The 23527-nt window shown below is 32.8% G+C and overlaps 3 protein-coding genes, 1 long non-coding RNA gene and 1 pseudogene across 8 annotated transcripts; 1 reads left to right on the top strand and 4 right to left on the bottom strand.

Annotated features, from left to right (window-relative positions):
- Positions 1-293: 293 nt before the first annotated feature.
- LOC104740383 (ATP-dependent DNA helicase 2 subunit KU70) lies at positions 294-5219 on the top strand. 2 transcript variants are annotated; one of them, XM_010460953.3, is made up of 18 exons: positions 294-503; positions 635-712; positions 833-952; positions 1052-1166; positions 1472-1577; positions 1691-1808; positions 1906-1989; positions 2100-2158; positions 2383-2560; positions 2796-2872; positions 3102-3249; positions 3651-3712; positions 3842-3902; positions 4027-4119; positions 4212-4332; positions 4431-4533; positions 4611-4773; positions 4888-5219. In XM_010460953.3, the coding sequence occupies exons 1-18, from the start codon at positions 438-440 to the stop codon at positions 4999-5001; spliced, it is 1866 nt and encodes a 621-aa protein (XP_010459255.1). In that variant the 5' UTR covers positions 294-437; the 3' UTR covers positions 5002-5219. The 2 variants fall into 2 exon arrangements, with proteins under 2 accessions (XP_010459255.1, XP_087339632.1); XM_087483506.1 differs by lacking the exons at positions 294-503; positions 635-712; positions 833-952; ... (2 more) ...; positions 1691-1808; positions 1906-1989 and adding an exon at positions 2245-2295 and having other exon boundaries at positions 2103-2158.
- A 171-nt stretch (positions 5220-5390) lies between these two features.
- On the bottom strand, positions 5391-6512 carry LOC104740382 (uncharacterized). Its single transcript, XM_010460952.3, has 4 exons — positions 6268-6512; positions 5969-6091; positions 5750-5872; positions 5391-5665 (listed from the first exon to the last, which is right to left on the bottom strand). Exons 1-4 carry the CDS (start codon positions 6341-6343, stop codon positions 5601-5603), a joined length of 387 nt encoding a protein of 128 aa, XP_010459254.1. The 5' UTR covers positions 6344-6512; the 3' UTR covers positions 5391-5600.
- Positions 6513-8990: 2478 nt separating this feature from the next.
- On the bottom strand, positions 8991-9568 carry LOC109128847 (precursor of CEP13 pseudogene; annotated as a pseudogene).
- A 6472-nt stretch (positions 9569-16040) lies between these two features.
- Positions 16041-17032, bottom strand: LOC147927915 (uncharacterized). Of its 2 annotated transcripts, none has more exons than XR_015579590.1 (2): positions 16768-17032; positions 16041-16364 (listed from the first exon to the last, which is right to left on the bottom strand). It is a non-coding gene; the product is annotated as an uncharacterized LOC147927915 (long non-coding RNA). The 2 variants fall into 2 exon arrangements; XR_015579591.1 differs by lacking the exon at positions 16041-16364 and adding an exon at positions 16370-16560.
- A 2472-nt stretch (positions 17033-19504) lies between these two features.
- On the bottom strand, positions 19505-21988 carry LOC104740380 (F-box/FBD/LRR-repeat protein At1g16930). 3 transcript variants are annotated; one of them, XM_010460950.3, is made up of 5 exons: positions 21604-21838; positions 20516-21454; positions 20289-20429; positions 19885-20189; positions 19505-19785 (listed from the first exon to the last, which is right to left on the bottom strand). In XM_010460950.3, exons 2-4 carry the CDS (start codon positions 21437-21439, stop codon positions 19902-19904), a joined length of 1353 nt encoding a protein of 450 aa, XP_010459252.1. In that variant the 5' UTR covers positions 21440-21454; positions 21604-21838; the 3' UTR covers positions 19505-19785; positions 19885-19901. The 3 variants fall into 3 exon arrangements, with proteins under 3 accessions (XP_010459252.1, XP_010459253.1, XP_010459251.1); XM_010460951.3 differs by having other exon boundaries at positions 19505-19748; positions 21604-21791; XM_010460949.3 differs by having other exon boundaries at positions 19505-20189; positions 21604-21988.
- Positions 21989-23527: the final 1539 nt, after the last annotated feature.

The following is a 23527-nucleotide window of genomic DNA, read 5'->3' as shown; positions in this document are numbered from 1 at the left end:
AAAAAGATATGTCAGTTTTTATCTATAATAGCTCATCACATGTCAATTACAAATGTCCGTTTTTATCTATAAAGTTTTGTCGTACTGTCGTACTGATCATATTATTTCCAACAATGACATAATTTTTACACATGTCAGTTTAGTTTCTGTATATGAAGATGAAATATTTAATTAATTTCTCTATATCATCATCATCAATAATTTTATTTAATGTAGTTTTAATCTATGTTTGTTTTGGGCCAATTCCAAAAAGGTTTACATCCGCAGCCCATTAAAAAAGCTTCACATCGTAGCCCAATAATAAGGTTCACTCAGGTAAAATTGTTCTCTGCTAAAACCATTCTGACAAATAATCGCGGTTTTGCGGAGGAGGAGCCATCGTTAGTCACTGACTCAGTCGCTGTATCGCTGTCTGTTCATTGATCCCTTGTTAGGAGATGGAATTGGATCCAGATGATGTTTTCAGAGATGAAGACGAAGACCCAGAAAACGACTTCTTTCAGGTTTTCACATGTTCTTCTTCTTCTTCTTCTTCTTCTGAGTTTTTTTTTTACAAGTCAAAGCAAAAAAAATAAAACAAGAAACCCTAATTTGGATTTGCTTATTGAGTGTGTTTGTATGTTTCGTGTCACAGGAAAAAGAGGCTTCCAAAGAATTTGTAGTCTATCTAATCGATGCCTCTCCCAAAATGTTCAGTTCTACTTCCCACTCTGTGAGTATACCTAAGAAAATTCAAATTTTTATGTTTGATTATTTGAAAATTTTGTTGGGGTACGCTGAAAAATTTCTCAAAATGTTCTGTTTTAAACAAAAAAAAATATGATGGTGGCAGGAGGAAGAGGACAAACAAGAAAGTCATTTTCACATTGCAGTTAGTTGCATTGCTCAGTCACTCAAGTCTCATATTATCAATCGTTCAAATGATGAAATTGCAATTTGTTTCTTCAACACTGTAAGTTTCTTGATGATATGTGTTGTAATTGTTTTCTTTTTCTTCATTGTATTTGGCTATCCACTTTTTTTTTCTTTCCAATCTTGTTGTTGTTTGCAGCGTGAAAAGAAGAATCTTCAGGACCTTAATGGTGTGTATGCCTTTAATGTTCCAGAAAGAGAGTGTATTGACCGTCCGACTGCAAGGCTGATTAAAGAATTTGATCTCATAGAAGGTATTATATGTGCCTTATTACCCTTGTATCAATACAAGTTTTAACACAAGAGTTTCGAATCCCTTTCTTAGCAATCACTTAGTAAGAAAAGGCATTACATGTTAGAATTAACATATAGAACGGTTGAGCAAGCTTTTAGCGCCTGAGATTTCTATGGTAGTTCTCAGAATGAATCAAAGATTATTGAGTGGAGTAGTGTGCATAAAGAGAGTTATTTACTTTGTTGCTCGGTCGTACTTGTATGTGTTTGTGTGTACGCTTAAAATTTCTAAGGGGGAAATGTATACGGTATCTTTTGGGTGCAGAATCATTTGATAAGGATATTGGCAGTCAAACTGGTATCGTCTCGGATTCTCGAGAGAATTCCCTTTATAGTGCCCTCTGGGTTGCACAAGCACTACTGCGCAAAGGGTAACCATCTAATTTCAATTATTGATATGGTGCCACGTTTGTGATACGCATTACAATCTGGTCTGCCATCTGATCCCTGTGTTGGTAATATTCTGTAACAAAAACATACTTAGATCTTCAAAGACAGCAGATAAGCGCATGTTTCTATTCACTAATGAAGATGATCCTTTTGGGAATATGAGGATCTCTGTAAAAGAGGATATGACAAGGACGACGTTGCAGAGAGCTAAGGTAGTTTAGTTACCAATGAAATTTTTAGTTTCTTGGTAATCAAACTGTAGAAAGACTAATGGGTTTACTTTTTATTGCTTTTTGGTGATTTCCTAAGGATGCACGAGACCTTGGCATCTCAATCGAGCTTCTTCCTCTCAGTCAACCTGATAAGCAATTTAACATAACTCTCTTCTACAAGGTTAATCTTTTAACCATCTACGTCTTCTGTTGACCTTATACACCTAGACTTCTATATGCATTTTTATCTTTAATTTATATTTCCATGATTTTTTGTCAACATATTTCCAGGATTTAATTGGATTAAACAGTGATGAACTTATAGAGTTCATGCCATCGGTTGGACAGAAGTATGTTCTTTCATTTATTTGTCTGGTGAAATTCCTTTTATGTCTTTGTCATTCCGTTGCTTATAGCTTCATAGTGCTACACCCAGATAGAGCAGTGATGGATTTTTGAGAAGTTTCAAGACTTTTAAAAACACCCAGTTTGTAATTTCTCTTTAATATGAATTTGGCTTTATAGGATTCACGCAGTTTGTTGTACCTTTTTTGCTGAAATGTATGTATTTCAGATTAGAGGACATGAAGGACCAACTGAAGAAGCGTGTACTTGCCAAGAGAATAGCAAAAAGAATTACGTTTGTGATCTGTGATGGCTTGTCTATTGAATTGAATGGTTATGCTTTACTTCGTCCGGCTATTCCTGGCAGCATAACCTGGCTTGACTCTACTACTAATCTTCCTGTAAAGGTAATCTAACAGACAAGCTCCTTCAAGTGAATTAAAAGTATGTGCATTTACTTGTCTTCTGTTGTTCTGGCTTTTATTACAAGTGAACACCTTTGTTTTCAGATCAACACTGTCCACTTTTTTAATATCATAAATCAAGAGTTGTCTTTGATATCTATGTTTTGGTTTTTAAAAGATCCATCTTTCCTTGGTGTATAGTCTGGGTTTTAAGCACCATGTGCGGGCTTGTCTGCAGGTCGAAAGATCATATATCTGTACGGACACTGGAGCCATAATGCAAGGTCCTATACAACGGATTCAGCCTTACAAAAAGTAAGCCTCTGAATAGCACCCTGTTTTGTTTCTGGTTTCCTGTAAGCATAGTAGCAGTGGTCGTTTTCTGTTAGTTATGTCTACATTTCAATATCATTACAAAAATAAATTCAAGGAAGAAACTATGCGAGCAAATTAAAATACAGGAAATGTGAATCTCTTGGCAATCTAATATCTACTTAAGCCCCCACCAGAAGGTGGCTTAATTTTTGTTTGTTCTCCTTTCTAGTCAGAATGTCATGTTTACAGTGGAAGAACTATCCCAAGTGAAAAGAATCTCAACTGGACACTTAAGATTGCTGGGTTTCAAGCCACTTAATTGCCTCAAAGATTATCACAATTTGAAGCCTTCTACATTTCTCTATCCAAGTGATAAGGTTAGCCGCATCTCATTTATCTGATGGCTGTTGCTAATATTCTTGTAGTTGTTCATTATTTTGGCACTTAGAAAAGAAAAAGAATTTCACTTTGATGCTGAAACTGTTTATCCAAATTTGGTCGTTCTCTTAGTTATAGAGCTTCAGGACCCTATATAGCTATATCATGTTTATTTCCTTTGTTGTTTCTACCAACATTAATTTCAGTTCTTTTTATGCACTTTTCGTTCATCAAATGGTGTCCTATGATCAGTAGGGAGCTTCAGATACTTACCAGACTTTATCATTATAAGTTACAGAGATAAAAAATTTGCTGAGAAGTTCTGAAGCAAGTTCTCTTAGTTTTTCCGTCAAAAGTTGTATATCATGGAAACTCTTATTTTTGAGAGCTAATGATGCAGGAAGTTATAGGGAGCACTCGTGCATTCATTGCCTTGCATAGATCCATGATACAGCTTCAACGGTATGCACATTGGATATACTCCTATGAACTCGAAGTTGAATATAACGTCTAGATATTAGACAGACTATTACACTCTAGCACTTGCTGTGATATACTAACCAATAATAACTGCATCCTCTTGTGCTGCAGTTTTGCTGTTGCATTTTATGGTGGCACTACACCTCCGAGATTGGTTGCGCTTGTTGCTCAGGTGAGAGAACTACTATAAAGGCCTTTCGTCCACATACATATATTTCATCTTGAAACTTCATTCCTTTTTGATTTGTGCTTTGTTAAACAATCTAACTCAATGTCTTTTTCTTAAACCCAAACAGGAGGAAATCGAGAGTGATGGTGGTCAAGTGGAGCCACCAGGGATGAACATGATATATCTTCCATATGCTAATGATATTAGAGATGTAGAAGAGGCATGAGCTTTTTTATTTATTTTGAAAAGTTACTTGGTTCCAACATTATTCATGTATGTTAAATTTTGACTAATTGGTGGGATATTTGGCAGTTGCATTCAAAACCTGGTGTAGCTGCTCCACGCCCATCAGATGATCAGCTTAAAAAGGCATCAGCTCTAATGCGACGTCTAGAGTTGAAAGACTTTTCGGTTTGCCAATTTGCTAATCCCGGTATGTCCAACACACTATTAGTGTTGTTCCTAATACTTGCTGAGCTGCTGATCTGGAAACCGTTCATATATAGAAATTGACGTCCCTCTTTGTTTCAGCTTTGCAGAGACACTATGCGATCTTACAAGCCATTGCACTGGATGAAAACGAGCTTCGTGAAACCAGAGATGAAACACTTCCTGACGAAGAAGGAATGAATAGGTTTTCAACAAACTTTTCAAATTCTCTGTTTCGACATTCCTCTAGCAAACGATCTTATGAGCTGTTTTGTCTTGTAGACCTGCAGTTGTAAAAGCGATAGAACAATTTAAGCAGTCGATATACGGCGATGACCCTGATGAAGAAAGTGACTCAGGGGCAAAGGATAAATCAAGAAAGCGCAAAGCCGGTAACGCAGATGACGTAAAATATGACTATATAGAGCTTGCAAAAACGGGAAAGGTGATCTATAAACTGATTTAGATTCTCTGCTTAATGATAATCATTTTGTTTCATTGCTTTTTAGATCTCTCTATCTCAACTAATCATCTTCAATGCTCTGTTTTCTTTGTTTAGCTGAAGGACTTGACTGTTGTCGAACTGAAGACATATCTGACTGCCAACAGTCTTCCCGTCGGCGGAAAGAAAGAAGTTCTGATCAATCGGATTCTGACTCACATTGGTAAATAACCTTAACCGTGACTTATATATAACTCCGGCTGTAGAAGCTACGTTTTAGTTTCCGGTATTGAAACTTGTCTGGTCCTTTATGGGAACCGGACCCAGTTACCTTCCGGTTCACCCCACAATTATCTCTTTTGGTTAACCAAATCATGTAATTATGAAATGATCTGTTATCTTTGTTTTAACATTATGGTTTATCTCTTTATTAAGTGCCGAAATTCATATCTGCGAAATCTATAAAATTCTTTAATCTTTATGATTCTCCATATTAAATTACAATAATGAAAAAAAAAGTCGGAATCTTGAGCAACAAGATAGATAAGTAAATTACAATTACTATGAGCGTAGGTAGATTTTTATTGATCAAGTTAAAGGTTCTTCTCTATTGGAAAAGGTTATAAAGAAATTTATGGACCTTTGTAATCCATTTCAAGCCTCGCAGATTTTTCACATACCTAAGTAACGCAGAGTCACAGATAGATGGCAATATCCCAAACAAGAAAAAAACGTAGCTGATTTAAAGTTAAACACACATGATTCCTTAGAAATACATACACAAAGCGAGCTTTTTTGTCGTTCTTACTTGTTACTTCTCTTGAATCTCTCTATTTGGTTCGGATCAAGTTTGAAGGATCCCTGAGAACGTATTTAGGCAGTTCGTACTTGGAACCTGCAAAAGCTATCATCTCAACACTACTGCTTTTACTAGTTGTGGAAAGTAGTAAAAGTGTTTTTTTTATATATTTTTTTTTACCTTTCTCGTCGTAACAAATGGTGAGGTCAGTGTTCTGAACAATCACACCGGCACTCTCAATTATGGTTTGCGCAAGCGATAAATCTTCCTCTTCTGCTGCAGCTCGTAACGCATCCCATATCTCTGTTTTACATATGTATATACACATTGATATATAAAAAAGAAACTATTTTTGACATGACTAATGAATTAACTTGTTTCAGTAAATGTGATTTCCACCTTTTTTGCCTCCATAGTGAGGAGCTGTGTCCCAGAACTCCTCTCGCATCTGCGTGAGCTCAGCTCTTGATATCGGTTGAGGATGTTTCCATGTTTTTGGTCTTCGAATCTTTTCCTTTTTCCCTACAAAACACAATCGAACCACATAGCACGTCAGTTGTGGTTGAATGTGAATCTACAAGAAAGAAATCTACAATTTCCATCTGTTCGCCGAGAGAGGGTGAAAGAACGAAACCCTAGAAATTAACTAAGAACATTCATGAAGAAGAAAACATTAGATCACATGAGAAAGAGAGTACCCTCTACAATGGTTCTCGAGCTAGAACAACCCATTATTTGTATATTCCTTCGTAGAAGATAACAACAAACGAACATAACAAAATCTACAAAGCAGAGAATACAGAGCAGAGGCAGGGATAGAGAATAGAGAGAGAGAGAGAGAGATTTAAGTCTGCAAGATTTGTAGACACATAAACTAGAAAACGAGAGATATTTTTTGTATGAAAATAGACAATAATGATGTTTGCGTTATCTCGTGAATCACAAGGTTTCTCTTTTTCTTCTTCTTTTTTACTCTCCATAATGTTTGGTCTGTTCGAAGTGAGATACTCGTGAGCCACAAAGGTGTGGTTGTAGTAGTTGTTGGAATTTCATCAATCTTATAACTATTTATGGTTAAAGATAAGATCATACGTAACTCTATAATATTTTACAGAATCATTCATACTACAAACAGCAGATAACATATCATCTCAAAGGCAAATTTTGGAGAATGTTTGCTAGAAAAACTTCCCATTTCATATATGAATCCCAAATAGTTATTTTATATAATAATATATCTCAAGACGACGCGCCATTTGAGTTTTGTATACATGCTCTCATACGCCATTTTTTGTTTGTATTATTGGGCTTTCAGTTTGAGGACTATGGGCCGTAAGGCCCGTACCTATATGAATCATACTAGACTATTAGTCAAGATTTCTAAAAAAAATGTATACGACAACTTTAGAAATATATTTGGTAGAGGGTAGTGAATTTATAATGGGCTTGAAGATAGTAAATTTACACTTATTATATAAAAGAAATCATCTATAACAGTAATATGTAACTGACTTATTTTAGTGCTTTATTTTAATACTGCTCAATATTTTGGAGTCTTTTTTCCTTATAACGACAGTCGACAGGTATAATAAAATGAAGGATACATAACTGGTTTTCACCTTGGTAGATAATAATATCAGTCGGTCAACAGGACTGTGATATAGTGGACTAAGTGTTATATATGTTTATACAAATTAATACTTATATACATTATACATAACCTAGTATTTATCGTGTTACTGTTAATTATGTTGTATATTTCAGAAAAGAAAAAGAAATCTTCCAGACAGTATGATTATTTTATATTGTCGTCATGTCAAATAAAGATGGCAGATGTCTTAATTTAAGTGAAGTAAACTTTTATACATTATTATCAAAGAATGTGAAGTGAAAAGAATGGGTTTTGTTCTAAGACGACGCACCGACGATGTTATAAAATAATAACAGTCACATTGGTACGATTCACATGCTGATAATGAAATTAACGTGGTTTACAAGTTGCTAACAAATCTATAATAATGCAAATTTACCAAGATTTATGTATGTAGACTAATGTATGATAATGACTCGTTGAACTATTAAAACTTTAGCTTTGGGTTTACGAATACAACACGTTATAAATGTCTTTTCAACAGTTTCCAAGATTTGGAATCTGAAAACCACATTTATCTCAGAAAATAGCCTAATTCTACCTTTGATATAACAGTAGCGTGTCATATAATCTTATTATAAACCTACTAGTTTGGGAATCAAGTCAAATTCAGAATTTATGAATAAAATCTGATGGCACATTCATCTGACATGATTTTACATATGAAAGTCATAGGACTAGCTTGGATTTTTGTTGTTGATAGAATACCTCAACTTTTAATCCCAGTATCGAAGGATCGAGGGTTTTGAGTTTTGACTATACATATACTGTATAGGTTTACCTATTTTGAAAATGAAAGGGGAAAACTACTTAAAATAACTATATTAATTATTTATTAACAGTTGACAAAAAAAGAAGAAGAAGAACCACGACTTAAAGATATCACATGCATTGAATGTGTGATAAGCGGCTCCATCTTATTAGTTGGTTAGTTAAACTTCTTAAGAAAATACAAAAAAGGAAAGTGAGAGAAGGTCTTCACGACAAAAAAGTTAGTCCCTAAATAGTATAATCCCGGAGATGAGCAATAATGGTGTTCCTTATATTATTGCATGTCTATTTTCACTTTTACCATGTTTTTCTACTTCTCTTTCGTTTTAAACCCTGAATCTATTGCGATATCATAATACAAAAACGTCAACGGGACAGAGGAAGACGTCTCTTATTACGTAAACAGACAAAATGTCAAAGCATCAGCTTTTGCTACAAAGGTGCCAAAGTAAGCTTTTGAATAATTTTTTACTTTCTAATTAAGTTATAGCCGTATATAGGCTTATAAATGTAGCTTTTTCCATGAAGAATATAATTTACATACGCAACCTAGTATTTACATTGTCTCGTGTAGTGCGCATATGTTCATGTTATATATAGTGTGTCAAAATCTTGTATATGATGTAAATATTTTGTCCCTTTAATTTCATAGAGTTTATTCACCGTGTGAACTAATTGTGGAACTTATTTGTCTACCCTAAAATTTTATATATTATGCTTATCCACAAATGATTTGTTTCACCAAATTAAGAAATATAGTACTTGTAAATACATTATGGTAAATTATACAATGAGTTATTTATTTTTTGCTCAAATTTCCTGAAACATTAATGTAATTTCTTGTTGATTGTTTTTGTGTTATTTATAATCAAACGCAAAAAGAGCATCATGTAGTGTTTTTTTTTTTTTTTTTTTTTTGTGAAATTCATGTAGTTGCAAACATATTTCTAATATTCCATAACACATACATATTTAATTTGAAAGGAAAGGACAAATAAAAGTCTAGAATACTGATTTATTATCACTCAATTACGCATAACACACAAACACGATCTACATATACCATATCATATATGAAGCAGACAGATCAATCATTCTTCGTAATTATAAGACGCATATAAGATATATGATATACATTATTAATATTATGAAAAGAAATCAACTACATATATGAAGTGTAAACTTGAGAATTAATTAATGTGGCTAATGACCCACGCCCGGGCTAGGGGATGATCCAAGTCGACGGCCGTAAATCTCCGGCGGGTTAACTGGTACCATGTGCTGATCGGAATCATCCGGGGGAGCTGTGTGACCCTTGCCGCTTGGACCCGAGGGTGGTACATTTCCCTTGGGTAGGGCACTAAGAAACAAACCCTTGCTTGTATTGTAAGGCACTAGAACCTTTCTAGCTTCACAAGATTGCAAGACGAAACTAAGAGTCAGAATCAGTAAGAAAACAATCGAAATGGAGATTCTTGGACGAGCCATTTCCTGTTATTGCTTTTATTTTATAATACTAAATATTAATTAGTTATGAAGCGAGAAAAGTTTTGGGTGTTTTTTTTTTTTGTATTTGGTTGTGCTTTTGTGTGAATGAATATACTTGATCATAGAGTGGATCTATATATAGAGAACGGAGATGGCCGAGGTCAATGGTAATTTATTTGAGTTAGGTACATATGAACTAAATTGGTGAGTAGTTCGTATATATTAATACAGTGATTGTGATTGTAATTTATGGATCAATTCATAATTTGCATTTATATGCGTTCATTTGTGTTTGATAGACAAGGAAATATGTATTATTCACTTTATTTACTTGTATTTATATTTTTTGGAGAACACTCTTATATACTATCATGATCTTTGTCCAATTTTTTATGTGGATATTGTATCAATTTGATAGGCAAGAGAATATGTATAATTCACCTACCTTGTATATATTGTATAATCAATGAATGGAAAGAGACAACTCAAATTACTAAATAATGTGGTATCATAACCCCCGATCCACACATTGTCCAACCTTCAATGTGGAATTTCTAATAGTGATTTTTAAAAATATTTGTAACAGCATTGTGCCCTTGTAACTCCAAGAAGACTAGACAAAAACTCAGGTTACATGCTTGTCATCACTATCTTATTAGTAAATATTCGTGCAAAAGATATATAACATCGTCTCATATTAGAATGCAGCATATTATTTAGCATTATAATAAAATTAGCAGAATTAAATTTTATACACGAAACATCATTAAGAAAAAAGAACAATATTTCTTCTTTTTTACTTTCACCACTACAAAATGTAAAAATACTAAACCAATTTGTTTGCCATTATATTCAGTTAAAGATATATGTTCAACATCTATCTTCTTAATTGAGATCTTTAACAAAAAAGAAAAAAGAAAAAAAGTTCATGATTGAGATGTTCCCTAAGAGACAAGAAAACTTAAGAAAGTGCTATTTTCTTCATAGTGCATAGTCGATGAACACTTATTTTCTATGGCTCATTATCAGTGTGGTTCATTACTATGACTGCTTTTTGTTGTTGGAGTTTTGTGTGTTTAACTGTTTATAGGAAAATTTTATCTATGGCGCATACAATTATATATATATATATATATGCTTTTAAATCTTACTTTTCATACTTCTTCTTCTCTATTATTGATAGCTTCTAGTGAAAACATAAACACAAAATGTTTTAGATAATTAACGATACATCAGAGAATTTGGTTTTAGATAATTAACGATACATCAGATAATTAACGATAAAACGGATGATCCAAGTCGACGGTAAATCTCTGGCTGCGGGTTAACTGGTACCATGTGCTGATCGGAATCATCCGGGGGAGCTGTGTGACCCTTGCCGCTTAATTGGACCCGAGGGTGGGTAGTAGATTGCCCCTGGGTAGGGCACGAAGAAACAAACCCTTGCTTGTATTGTAAGGCACTAGAACCTTTCAAGCTTCACAAGATTGCAAGACAAAACTAAGAGTTAAAATCAGTAAGAAAACAATCGAAATGGAGATCATTGGACGAGCAATTTCCTTTTTGCATAAATGCTTAATTATTATAGAATAAAGTTATCCGATTTTCAAAAAAACTTGGGTTAAAAATTGCTAATAAAAAAGAAATGTAAATATATTTTTAGATATTCGAAGAATCACATAGTTTGTTTGGCATAGATGCACATATCTGCCAAGGATCTACCGCGTACCTTATTTGTTATACTCATGATCAACCTTGTATGGAAATGGAACCTTAAACTCAAGTGTTAAATTGAGATATACGAAGCCCAAGAACTAAAGTTCGCGGATATACGTACGAATCTCATGACATGTATTCATATAGTTTATAATTTCAGCGTACGAGAGTAATACTGGCCGCCCGGGATAGATATATATCATGTGTTGTTAGTTTGATGACTCTTTTGACGATTCGAATCTTTCTGGCTCAATACGATTTAAAAACAAAAAACAAAAGCACACGACTTCACATGCTTGAATACTTTAAGAATTAAGATTATAATCATATTTAATATACTCATTATAGAAATATTGATGGTTTAGATCTTACTATTTGCAAAATATTGCAAAATTGATGATATATCTCAATATGTGGAACGCCGAGAGCGTCAAAATTGATGATATATCTCAATATATGGGACGCCGAGAGCGTCAAAATACCGAGGGATCTCGATCCTCGTCTCGTCATGCCCAGAAGCTATTTCATTCTCGGTGCGGTAGGACTAGCGCATTCACCAAAGCTGTCGTTGCAAAAACGACCAACGACCGCATATCGCTCTTCTCCATCCACTGGTTCTGTCAAGGCGGACTAAACCTCACCAGCCTCGACGTTGGAGGGAAATATGTGGCTGACGAAGAAATTCGCAGAAGAATGGGGAAATGGAGCGAAATCCCAGAGCATAAAATCCCAGAGCATAAAACTCCCTCCAAGAGGTTGGAGAAGGGGAAGGAGAGGAAATGGAGGAGGAAGAGTTCCATTAGTGCCAAGCTTGAAGCTATTTCATTCTCGGCTTCAGTAAACAGCTTTGGGGAAAGACTAAACGGAAAATTAACTAGAGGATTATTTACTTCTTAACTATCCACAACAACTCTGATAAGTTTGATAAACGCCACAAGAGAATCAAGCCTGAATGCAATAAGCAATAAGTGCATCTAAAGAAAATAAAAGGATTATGGATACTTCAATCAGAATAGGAGGATCTCTCTCTCAAACACCTGATAAAACAAATTAAAAGAGTAAGTTTACTACCACAGCTTCGGTGATTACTCATCCCTGCCTTTGGAGTTATATTCATCGTGTGAACTAATTGTGCATTTTATTAGTCGACTAGAAATTTCATATATATGAGTATCCACAAATGATTTTTTTCCACCAAATTAAGAAATATAGTACTTAAATTATCTTCAATAATACAATGAGTTATTTATTTTTTCTCAAATTTTATAAAACGTTAATATAATTTCTTCTTGATTGTTTTGTCTTATTTATAAACAAACGCAAAAAGAGCTTCATGTAGTGTTTTTTAATTTGTTATTTTTTGAAATTTCATGTAGTTGAAGACATATTTTTAATATTCCATAACATACATATTTATTTTGAAAGGAAAAAAAAAGACATAAAAGTGTAGAATATTGATTTATTATCACTTAGTGACGCACAACATAAACAAATCTATTATGGCGGACCTACATAGGAAATGGGTGGGTCAACTGACCTGGTTAAATTATTGAAATAGATATTTTTGCTTGTAAATTATTGAAGTTTCTGCAGCCAAGTTGGTTTTCCCCTCTAAGTGTGACACCCCAAACCCGAGTTCGATTCCCCAATACCACACAAAAAATTGTTTTTTCCATTTCAACTGTTTAAAAAAAATTATTGACCCCCCTAAAAAAATTTCCTGGGTCCGCCCATATGACATATATGAAGCGGACAGACTCAAACATCTTCATAATCATAATAAGAGGCAGATACGATTATATGATAAATACTATTGATATTTAATATTATGAAAAGAAATCGACTACATATATGAAGTGTAAACTCGAGAATCAATTAATGTGGCTAATGACCCTCGCCCGGGCTAGGGGAATCATCCGGGGGAGCTGTGTGACCCTTGCCGCTTGGCCCTGAGGGTGGTACATTGCCCTTGGGTAGGGCACTAAGAAACAAACCCTTGCTTGTATTGTAAGGAACTAGAACCTTTCTAGCTTCAGAAGATTGCAAGACAAAACTAAGAGTCAAAATAATCAGTAAGAAAACAATCGAAATGGAGATCCTTGGACGAGCCATTTCCTGTTATTGCTTTTATTATATAATCCTAACTATTAATTAGTTGAAGCGAGAAAAAGTTTTGGGTGTTTTTTTTGTATTTGGCTTTGCTTTTGTGTGAATGAATATACTTGATCATAGAGTGGATCTATATAGAGAACGGAGATGGCCGAGGTCAATGGTAATTTATTTGAGTTAGGTACATATGAACTAAACTGGTGAGTAGTTCATATATATTAATACTGTGATTGTGATTGTAATTTATATGGCACAATTCATAATTGCATATACTGTATATGGAAATATGTATTATTCACTTTATTTACTTGTATTTATATTATTGGAGAACACTCTTATATACTATCATGATCTTTATCCAATTTTTTATGTGGATATTGTATCCTTAATATGATAGGCAAGAGAGAATATGATAATTCACCTGCCTTACTTACTTGAAAAACATTTTTGTAAGTACTTGTATATATTGTATAATCAATGAATGGAAAGAGACGACTCAAATTACTAAATAATATGGTATCATAACTCCCGTTCCACACATTGTCCAACCTTCAATGTGGAATTTCTAATAGTGATTTTCAAAAATATTTGTAACAGCATTGTGCCCTTGTAACTCCAAGAACACTAGACAAAAACTCAGGTTACATGCTTGTCATCACTATCTTATTAGTAAATATTCGTGCAAAAGATAAATAACATCGTCTCATATTAGAATGCAGCATATTATTTAGCATTATAATAAAATTAGCAGAATTAAATTTTATACACGAAACATCATTAAGAAAAAAGAACAATATTTCTTGTTTTTTTACTTTCACCACTACAAAATATAAAAATACGAAACTAATATGTTTCTCATTATATTCAGTTAAATATATTGTCCAATATCTATCTTATCAATTGAGATCTTTAACAAAAAAAAGTAAAAAGAAAAAAAGTTCATGATTGAGATGTTCCGTAAGAGACAAGAAAACTTAAGAAAGTGCTATTTTCTTCATAGTGCATAGTCGATGAACACTTGTTTTCTTTGGCTCATTATCAGTGTGGTTCATTACTATGACTGCTTTTTGTTGCTGGAGTATTGTGTGTTTTAACTGTTTATAGGAAAATTTGATCTATGGCGCATACAATTATATATGTATGCTTTAAAATCTTACTTTTCATAATTCTTCTTCTCTATTATTGATGGCTTCTAGTGAACACATAAACCCAAAATGTTTTAGATAATTAATGATACATTAGAGAATTTGGTTGTATATAGCAGATTGAACATTATCTTCTATATACAAAAGGTACAACTTGTGTTTTCAGATAGCTAATTTTATTTTTGGTCAGACAGTAGCTCACCGTAGACTGAGATGAGAATAATTAATTTATAAGAATAAAATATATATATATATATATATAAACTTGTGGAGAGATTTTAAATATAATGGGAAGAAAAAAATAAATTTTTTTATTTGTTTAATTTCAAAATTTTAAAAAGTTTAGTAAACAAAGAAAAAAAAAGTGGTTTACAAAATTTTTAAAAAAATAAAAATAAAAAAGTCTGATTGGCAAATCATTGGCTGTCAATACTTTTATTTTTTTTAAGTTTTAAAAGTCTTTTATATATCCTCAAATAGGAGTGAAATCAGAGTTTATATATAAGTCTGAACCTCGATCATCAGAACCACTACGCTAAAGAGGAGTGAGATAGCGATATTGGAAATAGAAGAAATCGATTTTAACAGTGAAAATTGTTTTTTTTTTTTTTTTTTTAACGGTCAACCATTATTAAACCCACAAAGAGCAGATTACAAACGTGATTACAAGCCTTATTAAACCCGGATACGTCGTGTATGAAGAAGAGCAAAAGAGGGCCCACCATATTTCTTCTCGTTTCTTTTTGTTGCTTCCCGCATACGTGAGCTTGCAATCAAAAGATTAAGAGCCAACCAGTGGGTAGAGCTTAGGTGGGTCAACTGACCGGGTAAAATGTTGAAATAGTACTGTTTTGCATGTAAAGTTGTAAATTTTCAGTAGCATAGTTGGTCTTACTTTAATTGGTTGACTCCCAAACCTCGGTTCGACTCCTCCTCCTACACCAATTGTCTGTTTTTTCTATTTAAAAAGCATTAAAAAAAATTTTTATGACCTGGGTAAATTTTTTCCCTGGATCCGCCACTGGAGCCAACCTTCTACAGGTAAAACTGCTGCAATTAAATTAGATTCATCAGAAGACAACTCAAACTAACTCCTAGTGGAAGCTTCGTCTAAGACCTAAAGGAGGAGAGGTCTTCAATCCTAAACGTAGAGGACATAACGACGAAGAAATTACTCCATCCATGAAGAAGTATCAAGTTGCTTGTTAATCCAAGCCAAAACAAACGGGATTTGAATAAAGTTTTGTAGAAAGAAGGTAGAAACAAAATCCTAACTTAGTCGATAATACAAAACGAGCTAAGAAACTAACAGCGACTAAGTAGGATATCAAGATCCGATCAAAGTCGGAAAACAAAAACAAAAGGTATACAAAATTCCGGTTAACCGGAAATCGCCACCTCTCTCTCTAAAAGATGAACAGTGTGATAAGAGAGAAAGACTTTTTCTATTGAGAAATCAGTTTTGACATTAAATACTAGACGATTATATGTCTACGTAGACAAACAAAAAACTTTATTAATGTTATAATTTTATTAGTTATATATTTTAACTGATGTGTCTAACTCTTACTTCAATAAAAAAGTTAAGGTGTTAACACTGAAAAGAAACACATTTTATTTTTTACTATATTGATCATTTGTCTACTTTTCCTGTAACAGTAAAAAAAAAAAAAACCATATGCATTGCAGCATTGGTTTATATATACTTTAACAAAAAAAAAAAAAAAAGCATTGGTTTATATAAAATTGCATGAAACAATCATGTGAAAGCTATAATTCGCCAATCTAACAACACCACGCACTCGAGCACCCGACTCTTGGGAGTCATTACGCCAACAATCCCAATATATCACCCCTACGACTACGACCTTACCCATCAGCCAAAATCCTCCACACAATGAATGGTTCCATATAACTAAATTTAATAGAAACAGTCAAATTTATTTATTTACTACTAAAAAAGAAAATACATTATCTCTAGAAAACATAGGTTAGATAAAAAATACGATATGGAATAGAAATATAATTAAATAAAAATATTGATGAAATGAACTTGCGAAAATCGTCTCCATCAACTAAGCGAGACACTGTCCATTATTCTTGGGTCGTCCCTGCGAGAATGAGTCGCTGAAAATTAAATCTACTGTTGAATATATCCCACCAAAATCCAACAATATCTCCTGTGTTGTAAATATGTCGCTGGAGAACCATACTCCACCCATGAAATAGATAATTTCCATTTTCATGTTTTTGTAAGGTAAGAGTTGATACAATATTAGTTTCAACATCGAGAAAATTAAAATATCCTGTGAAAGTACCATTAGTCAAGGTGGATAATACTTGCGTTGTTACAAACTCTTGGGGAAACGTTATTGTATTACTCAATTCTCTGTCTATGTCTGATGGTGTCAACATTACCAGGATGTTCCATGGGCTTTCTGCATCAAACGGCTTATATGGATGTTGATCATCATCATCTGCCATGAGTTCGAACGCAAAATTATATGAATATATCGATTTTTTAATGTTCTTTACACTGTAGAAATTTATGTAAGAGTTGAGTTAACAAAATTTTACATGTTGAGGATATAATTTTACATGTTGAGGATATATATAATGACAATAAGTTGTATCGAGTGGGTAATTGTAATTTTAGATCTTGTGACTATAAAAAGATATGATTTTCTTTAATTGAATATCAAAGGATTCTTTTTTAGTTGAACTTTCTATCTCTTGACCAAAATAACACTAATTTAATATCATTTTTATTTAATATGACAGATATATATATTTGTTGTAGTTAATTAAATTATAACACTTGTTAAAGTACACAAATTTTATCTTACAATAATAATAAAGTAAACCTAAAAATATCTCTTTGTTTCTGATTTTTTTTATTACATTAGATAATAATAAAGTAAATCTAAAAGTATTAATTTGGTTACTTCCTTTGAAAGTATATCACTTTTTTTTGTTTTTTTAATATATACCTCTGTTTGACAAAAAAAAAATGATCCTCTTTCTTTGAGTATCAAATGATTCTATTTTAGTTGAACTTTCTATCTCTTGACCCAAATAACACTAATTTTATATAATTTTCATTTAATATGACAGATATATATTTTCTGTAGTTAATTAAATTATAACACTTGTTAAAGATTTTTTTTTATCTTATAATACTAATAAAGTAAACCTAAAAGTATTACTAAAGGGAGTGTATTGAAACAATGATTTTGGAGGATTTTATAGGATTTAGTAAATTTAAAACTTTGATAGATTTTAGGGAAGTTGATATGATTTATGGTAAAAAAATTTCAAATCCCACCTAAAACTATGAGATTTGGATTTCTGTATTTTTAACTAAACAAATCCTCCAGAATCCCTAAAACTTATTAAAATCCAAATCCATAAACTGTTTTGAATAACAGTGGATTTTAAAATTAAATCTCTAGGGGTGAACCTAAGTATTTTTCAAAATTAAAAACTTAAACCACTCTTTAATAAACAAATAATATTGAGGTTCACCTTTAAGTAGGGTGAACCTCTTCATTCACCCCTTATAAAGTAATGAAATAAAATCTGTATACATTATTATAAATTAAAAACTTAAACCGTTCTTTAATAAACCCAGACCGACATATAATTTCGTTCTACTTGTAAAATCTAAACTCTAATCATCACATTTGTGAACTCAAACCGACATATAATTTCATAAATAATATGGTATCATAACCCCCGTTCCACACATTGTCCAACCCTCAATGTGGAATTTCTAATAGTGATTTTTTAAAATATCTGAAACAGCATTGTGCCCTTATAACTCCAAGAACACTAGACAAAAACTCACGTTACATGCTTGTCATCACTATCTCATTAGTAAATATTCGTGCAAAAGATAAATAACATCGTCTCATATTAGAATCCAGCATATTATTTAGCATTAATATAAAATTAGCAGAATTAAATTTTATACACGAAACATCATTAAAAATATATATATATTTCTTCTTTTTTACTTTCACCACTACAAAAATATAAAAATACGAAACTAATTTGTTTGTCATTATATTCATTTAAATATATATGTCCAATATCTATCTTATTAATAGAGATCTTTAACAAAAATGAAAAAAGAAAAAAAGTTCATGATTGAGATGTTCCGTAAGAGACAAGAAAACTTAAGAAAGTGCTATTTTCTTCATAGTGCATAGTCGATGAACACTTATTTTCTATGGCTCATTATCAGTGTGGTTCATTACTATGACTGCTTTTTGTTGTTGGAGTATTCTGTGTTTAACTGTTTATAGCAAAATTTTATCTATGGCGCATACAATTATATATGTATGCTTTTAAATCTTACTTTTGATACTTCTTCTTCTCTATTATTGATGGCTTCTAGTGAAAACATAAAACTAAAATATTTTAGATAATTAATGATATATCAGAGAATTTGGTTGTATATAGCAGATTGAACATTATCTTCTATATACATAAAGTAAAACTTGTGTTTTCAGATAGCCAATTTTATTTGTGGTCAGACAGTAGCTCAACAGAGACTGAGATGAGACTTTAACTCCATACATCTGGTGTACAAATTGGGCAGCCTAAGATCAGTATCTACATTGCCAGATTGTCAACAAACTTGATTGGTTGTAGATCCATGATCTTTAGACAAGGCAAAGAAACTGAGTCCGGCTATTTAGGCAAGCTAACGCCATAGAGTTTCAAAGGATACCAATCTCTCAAATGATGTGTAAATGGTTGAAGGTATCGTAACTCTGTTGAAAGTTCTGCTTAATGCGTTTATCGACAGCTGGTTCAAAGTATTGTACCCATTTCCAACAAAACTTAGCTTAACTCTCTGTAAGCACAAGTTACTGTTCAAACCTATAAACCAATTGAGAAAATTGACCTTAATTATCAAAATCTTTGAAGCCATTGATCACCAAATCCAGTCCAGGCACAGATTGCCAAAAATTTCCTCATCTACGACATAAAGGCTAGTGTCTTGACCACACCCTCCCTGGGAAGATTGAAAAGTACACACAAAGCAAAGATTCTGGTAATTGGTTAATCATATCTCACTCTCACCAAAATGTTCACTTGATTTTTTTATTCTTACAACTCCAAACACCAACAGAGTGTTATAGTTAGGTACTAAGTAGAAACAGGGTGTGTAAATAGAAAGTTCACTTGCGGTCAAAAAAATAAAAAATAAAAGAAAAGAAAGAAGGGAGTTCACTTAATCGCCTGAGCTTTTTCTGCCTTGAAAGAAAATTACATTACTCCTAAGCAGCTCCTGCAACGATTTCCCATTACATAGAACACAAATTGGTCTGAAAAAGCTCAACAAAATTTCCGCGATTACTGGTTAATTAAAGGACGCAAACAACTCTTGATTTCTCTGTAGATCATTGGATACAGAACTGAATTACCTTGTATGCTGGCTCAGTTAATCCATGACGACTTCACACCTGGTAGAACTCCTTGGAATCGATTTGATTTCATTGATGATGTTACAGAAACTCGCACTTACTGTCAGTTTCTTGAGAGCTGCACCATTCTCTAAAAAATACTTTGCTAATTTCATCTTACTTGATGTTCCTGTGAGTGGTCTCCCTTCCTTTCGCATGTTTACAACATATGGAGCCTTCAGGTGAGCAAACTCAAGAGATGATAGGAAACATTGTGGCACAGATGAAAGATCAATCTCCTCTGTCTCCGGAAGCAAATCAAATTCCTGATGATATATATAACCAAGGGAAGTTTTGAGTTTTTTTTTTGTAAATTATAATTCTCAATGTGATTTACATGAGAGCATAGGTAAAATGAGACGCACCAGGATGACAGAGTGTAGATTTGGGCAGCTCTCAAGGAAGGCTGGCAACATTTCCCACGAAGTTTCTTGGAAGTAAGCATGCAAGTGAGACAAGTTGGAGAATTGAGGTAGCTGTTCAATCTCGCAGTAATCATGAATAACCTGTACAGCGAGAAATAAATGAGAACATGAGATCAATGAGATAACGATAAGGTTAATGTTATTGAATCAACCATGTATATATTTACATTTAGAGTCTCAGCAGAGATGGTCATGTCGCTGACTGTAGCTAAACCGGTGAGAAATTTACCAAGCATAGCTAACTTGGAAGAATCATCTGTATCTAATGGCTCACTATATTCCACATTGAAGAGAACATCAATGTCTACCTTTGGAGATGGACCAATACTGTGTATAACGAAGCTGTCAGATCGGTGATCGCTGAGATTCATATATTCAAGTCTTGGAGCATCAATTGCAACAACATGATCTTGACTTTCATAGCGCTCAGAATCTATCTTGAAGCTTTTCAGTGACTTGGAACGCACACACACAACTTCAAGACAATCATTGGGATCACGGACAATGGTTAACTCTTCAAGAACAGGACAGCTTGATATCAGACTCTCCAGAGTAGAATCAGCATCATACTTGACCATATCTAGATGCATAACCTTGACAGAAGGTAACAAAACAGACTCGGGACGATTCAAAACGACGCGGTAAAGTCGTAAGTCAACTAAACTCTCGCAAGAATAAAGAGATTGAGGCATCTTAACAATCTCATCGTCATCCACATCACTATGAACATTAAAACGACGAACCCTACGCTTAATCACAGCATCGATCCAAGACTTGAAACGAGAAGCATCGTGCTCATAAACCTCATAGATCAGCTTGAAACTCTTCAGGTACTGCTCATTTTCAGAACCTAGAAACTTATCTAAGAATCTCACGAAAACATCATCCTCAACTGGGAAGTGATTGGAATCCAAATCCAACGCAGGGACATGTAACCATAGATTTCTCCACCGTTTGGATAAAACGCTGGTGCGGACGGATTCCTTTGTGGAGAGATCGGAGAGAATCTGATATAACAAGGAATCAGGTAAATTGCTGATCCTATCAGAAGAGTTCCTCTGCTTCTCTTTGACAGAGGTTCCATCATCCATGTTTGCCTTTGAACTCTGAATCACGGAGAAAGTATAGTGTTAAGATTCAATCATGTAGAAATAACAATTGAACTAAGATCAATCACAAATCTGTTAGCTAACATGCCTAAAAAAGTCAACTCCAAATCTCCAGTAAAAAAAAAAAAAAAAAAAAAAAAATTTACCTGCAATTAAAGAGGGCGCGGGAGGTGTCCGAAGAGATGACGGCGAGAAAGGAAGAATAATGAAGAAATCGGCGTCAATTCTGCCGGGGAAATGGCACAGAGATCGTCTCGCTTGCTTTTTGACATTCTAAAGATTGCTTCTGACAATAATAGTCAACTCAGTACTTTTATGATTTTTTTTTTTTTTTCCTTTTTCTAATTTAGATTTTATTGATGATATAAATCTAATTCCAACAAGCAACCCCATGAAACTGTTGATTTCACAAAAGTAACTTAGCTCAGACCAAATAATTGAATGCTAAGGTTTTAACTTTAAGTTCCATAAATTTCCGATTTTGTATTTAGAGACGCTCAAATCTAGCTTCATGTTACTCGACTGTTAACCATAATCAAAGATTACGTTGACTACTTGTAATCTTGTTTACTTTAAACTTTATAATCTGTTAACCATTATAAATAATACTAAGCTTGAATTACCAAACGTTCAAATTAAAAAAAAAAATATAAAATTTAAATATTATAATTAATGAAATTTTTAAAAGGTGAAAAAATATTATAAATATTTAATCTCTATGAAAAGTTTAAGTATCATTAATATTTTACTCTAATTTTTTTTTAAATATTACAAGTATTTAATCTACATCTCAATTTTAAAATAATATAATATTTAAACTCTATTAAAAATTTTAAAAAATAAGTATTAATACATATTTAATTTTTAATTTTTTAATATTTTGAAAATATATTATTTATATATTTTTATGTTTTAAATCTCTTACAAACTGTAAAACATGTTGTTGTGTATAACTTTATAGATGATTTGATAGATTACGTGGTTGAAGCCGTGGTTGAAGTCGTGGTTGCAAAAACGACGAACGATCATATCTCTCTATTCTGCATCCATTGGTTGTGTGTGGATCGATTAGATCTGACAGAACGATCGTATCTCTCTATTCTGCATGCATTGGTTATGTGTGGATGGATTAGATCTGACAAGCCTTGACGTTGAAAGAAAAAATATTCATGCCATTCCATGACAATCTTACATCATTCTTGAAATCTTTTTGACAAATTATTATCGATTAAAATATTTTTACTCTTAACGTAAATTTCAATATAACTACGCAATTTTCATAAAATATTTTGTCAAATTCTTCTTGTTTGATGTCCATATGTAACATGCCTTCATATAAACAAATGAGAGTTTATTTTGTTCTATCTGTGTACGATTTTCAGTTTATGATAATATAACCAAATAAAAGTTTAAATTTTTAAGAATAAGAATCTAAAAATAAGGTGCATCAGGATGAGGGATTGTAGATTCGAACAACAACCATGAATGATTAGTGTTACAATCAACCCTATTGAGAAATGTAATGCAAATTGTATAAGTTTAATGTTATTACACAATTCACTTTTTAATTACAAAAACTCAAAATGATTTTGCGAAAAGCATATAGGTTTATTCTCTGAATCCGACAATAAAATCATCAGTCAAAATCCTCCGACCAACAACAAAAAATTCCTCACTTTTTAATATTATTTATTTCGAAATGAAATTAGTCTCTTAAACATCCCATTTCAGTAACAAAGTAGATACAGTATGTGGTTCACACGTCAATGTTTTAAGTTTTTCTCTGTATTGAAAATTAATGGTTAGCTTTTAAACTCTATTAATTTATTCTAGTAAAAAAAAAATCGAATTATTAGTTTTTTTTTTAAGTCACCAATGGAGTCGTTAGTTTATGTATTTTGTGACAGAATAATGATCTAGAGACATATTTAAAAACAGTTTGAATACACGGTATCGACGGCATTTATGGCACTCAAACCTTGCTAATACAGTGATTACTCTTATTTAAACCTCTCCCACATATGACTATTAGACTTTAAGGGTAAAAGTGTAAAAAGCCAAGACAGATGT

The sequence above is a fragment of the Camelina sativa genome, chromosome 14 (genome assembly GCF_030686135.1).
Source record: "Camelina sativa cultivar CO46 ecotype springtype chromosome 14, ASM3068613v1".
NCBI lineage: Eukaryota > Viridiplantae > Streptophyta > Magnoliopsida > Brassicales > Brassicaceae > Camelina > Camelina sativa.
This window is presented reverse-complemented; position numbering and strand designations above follow the sequence as displayed.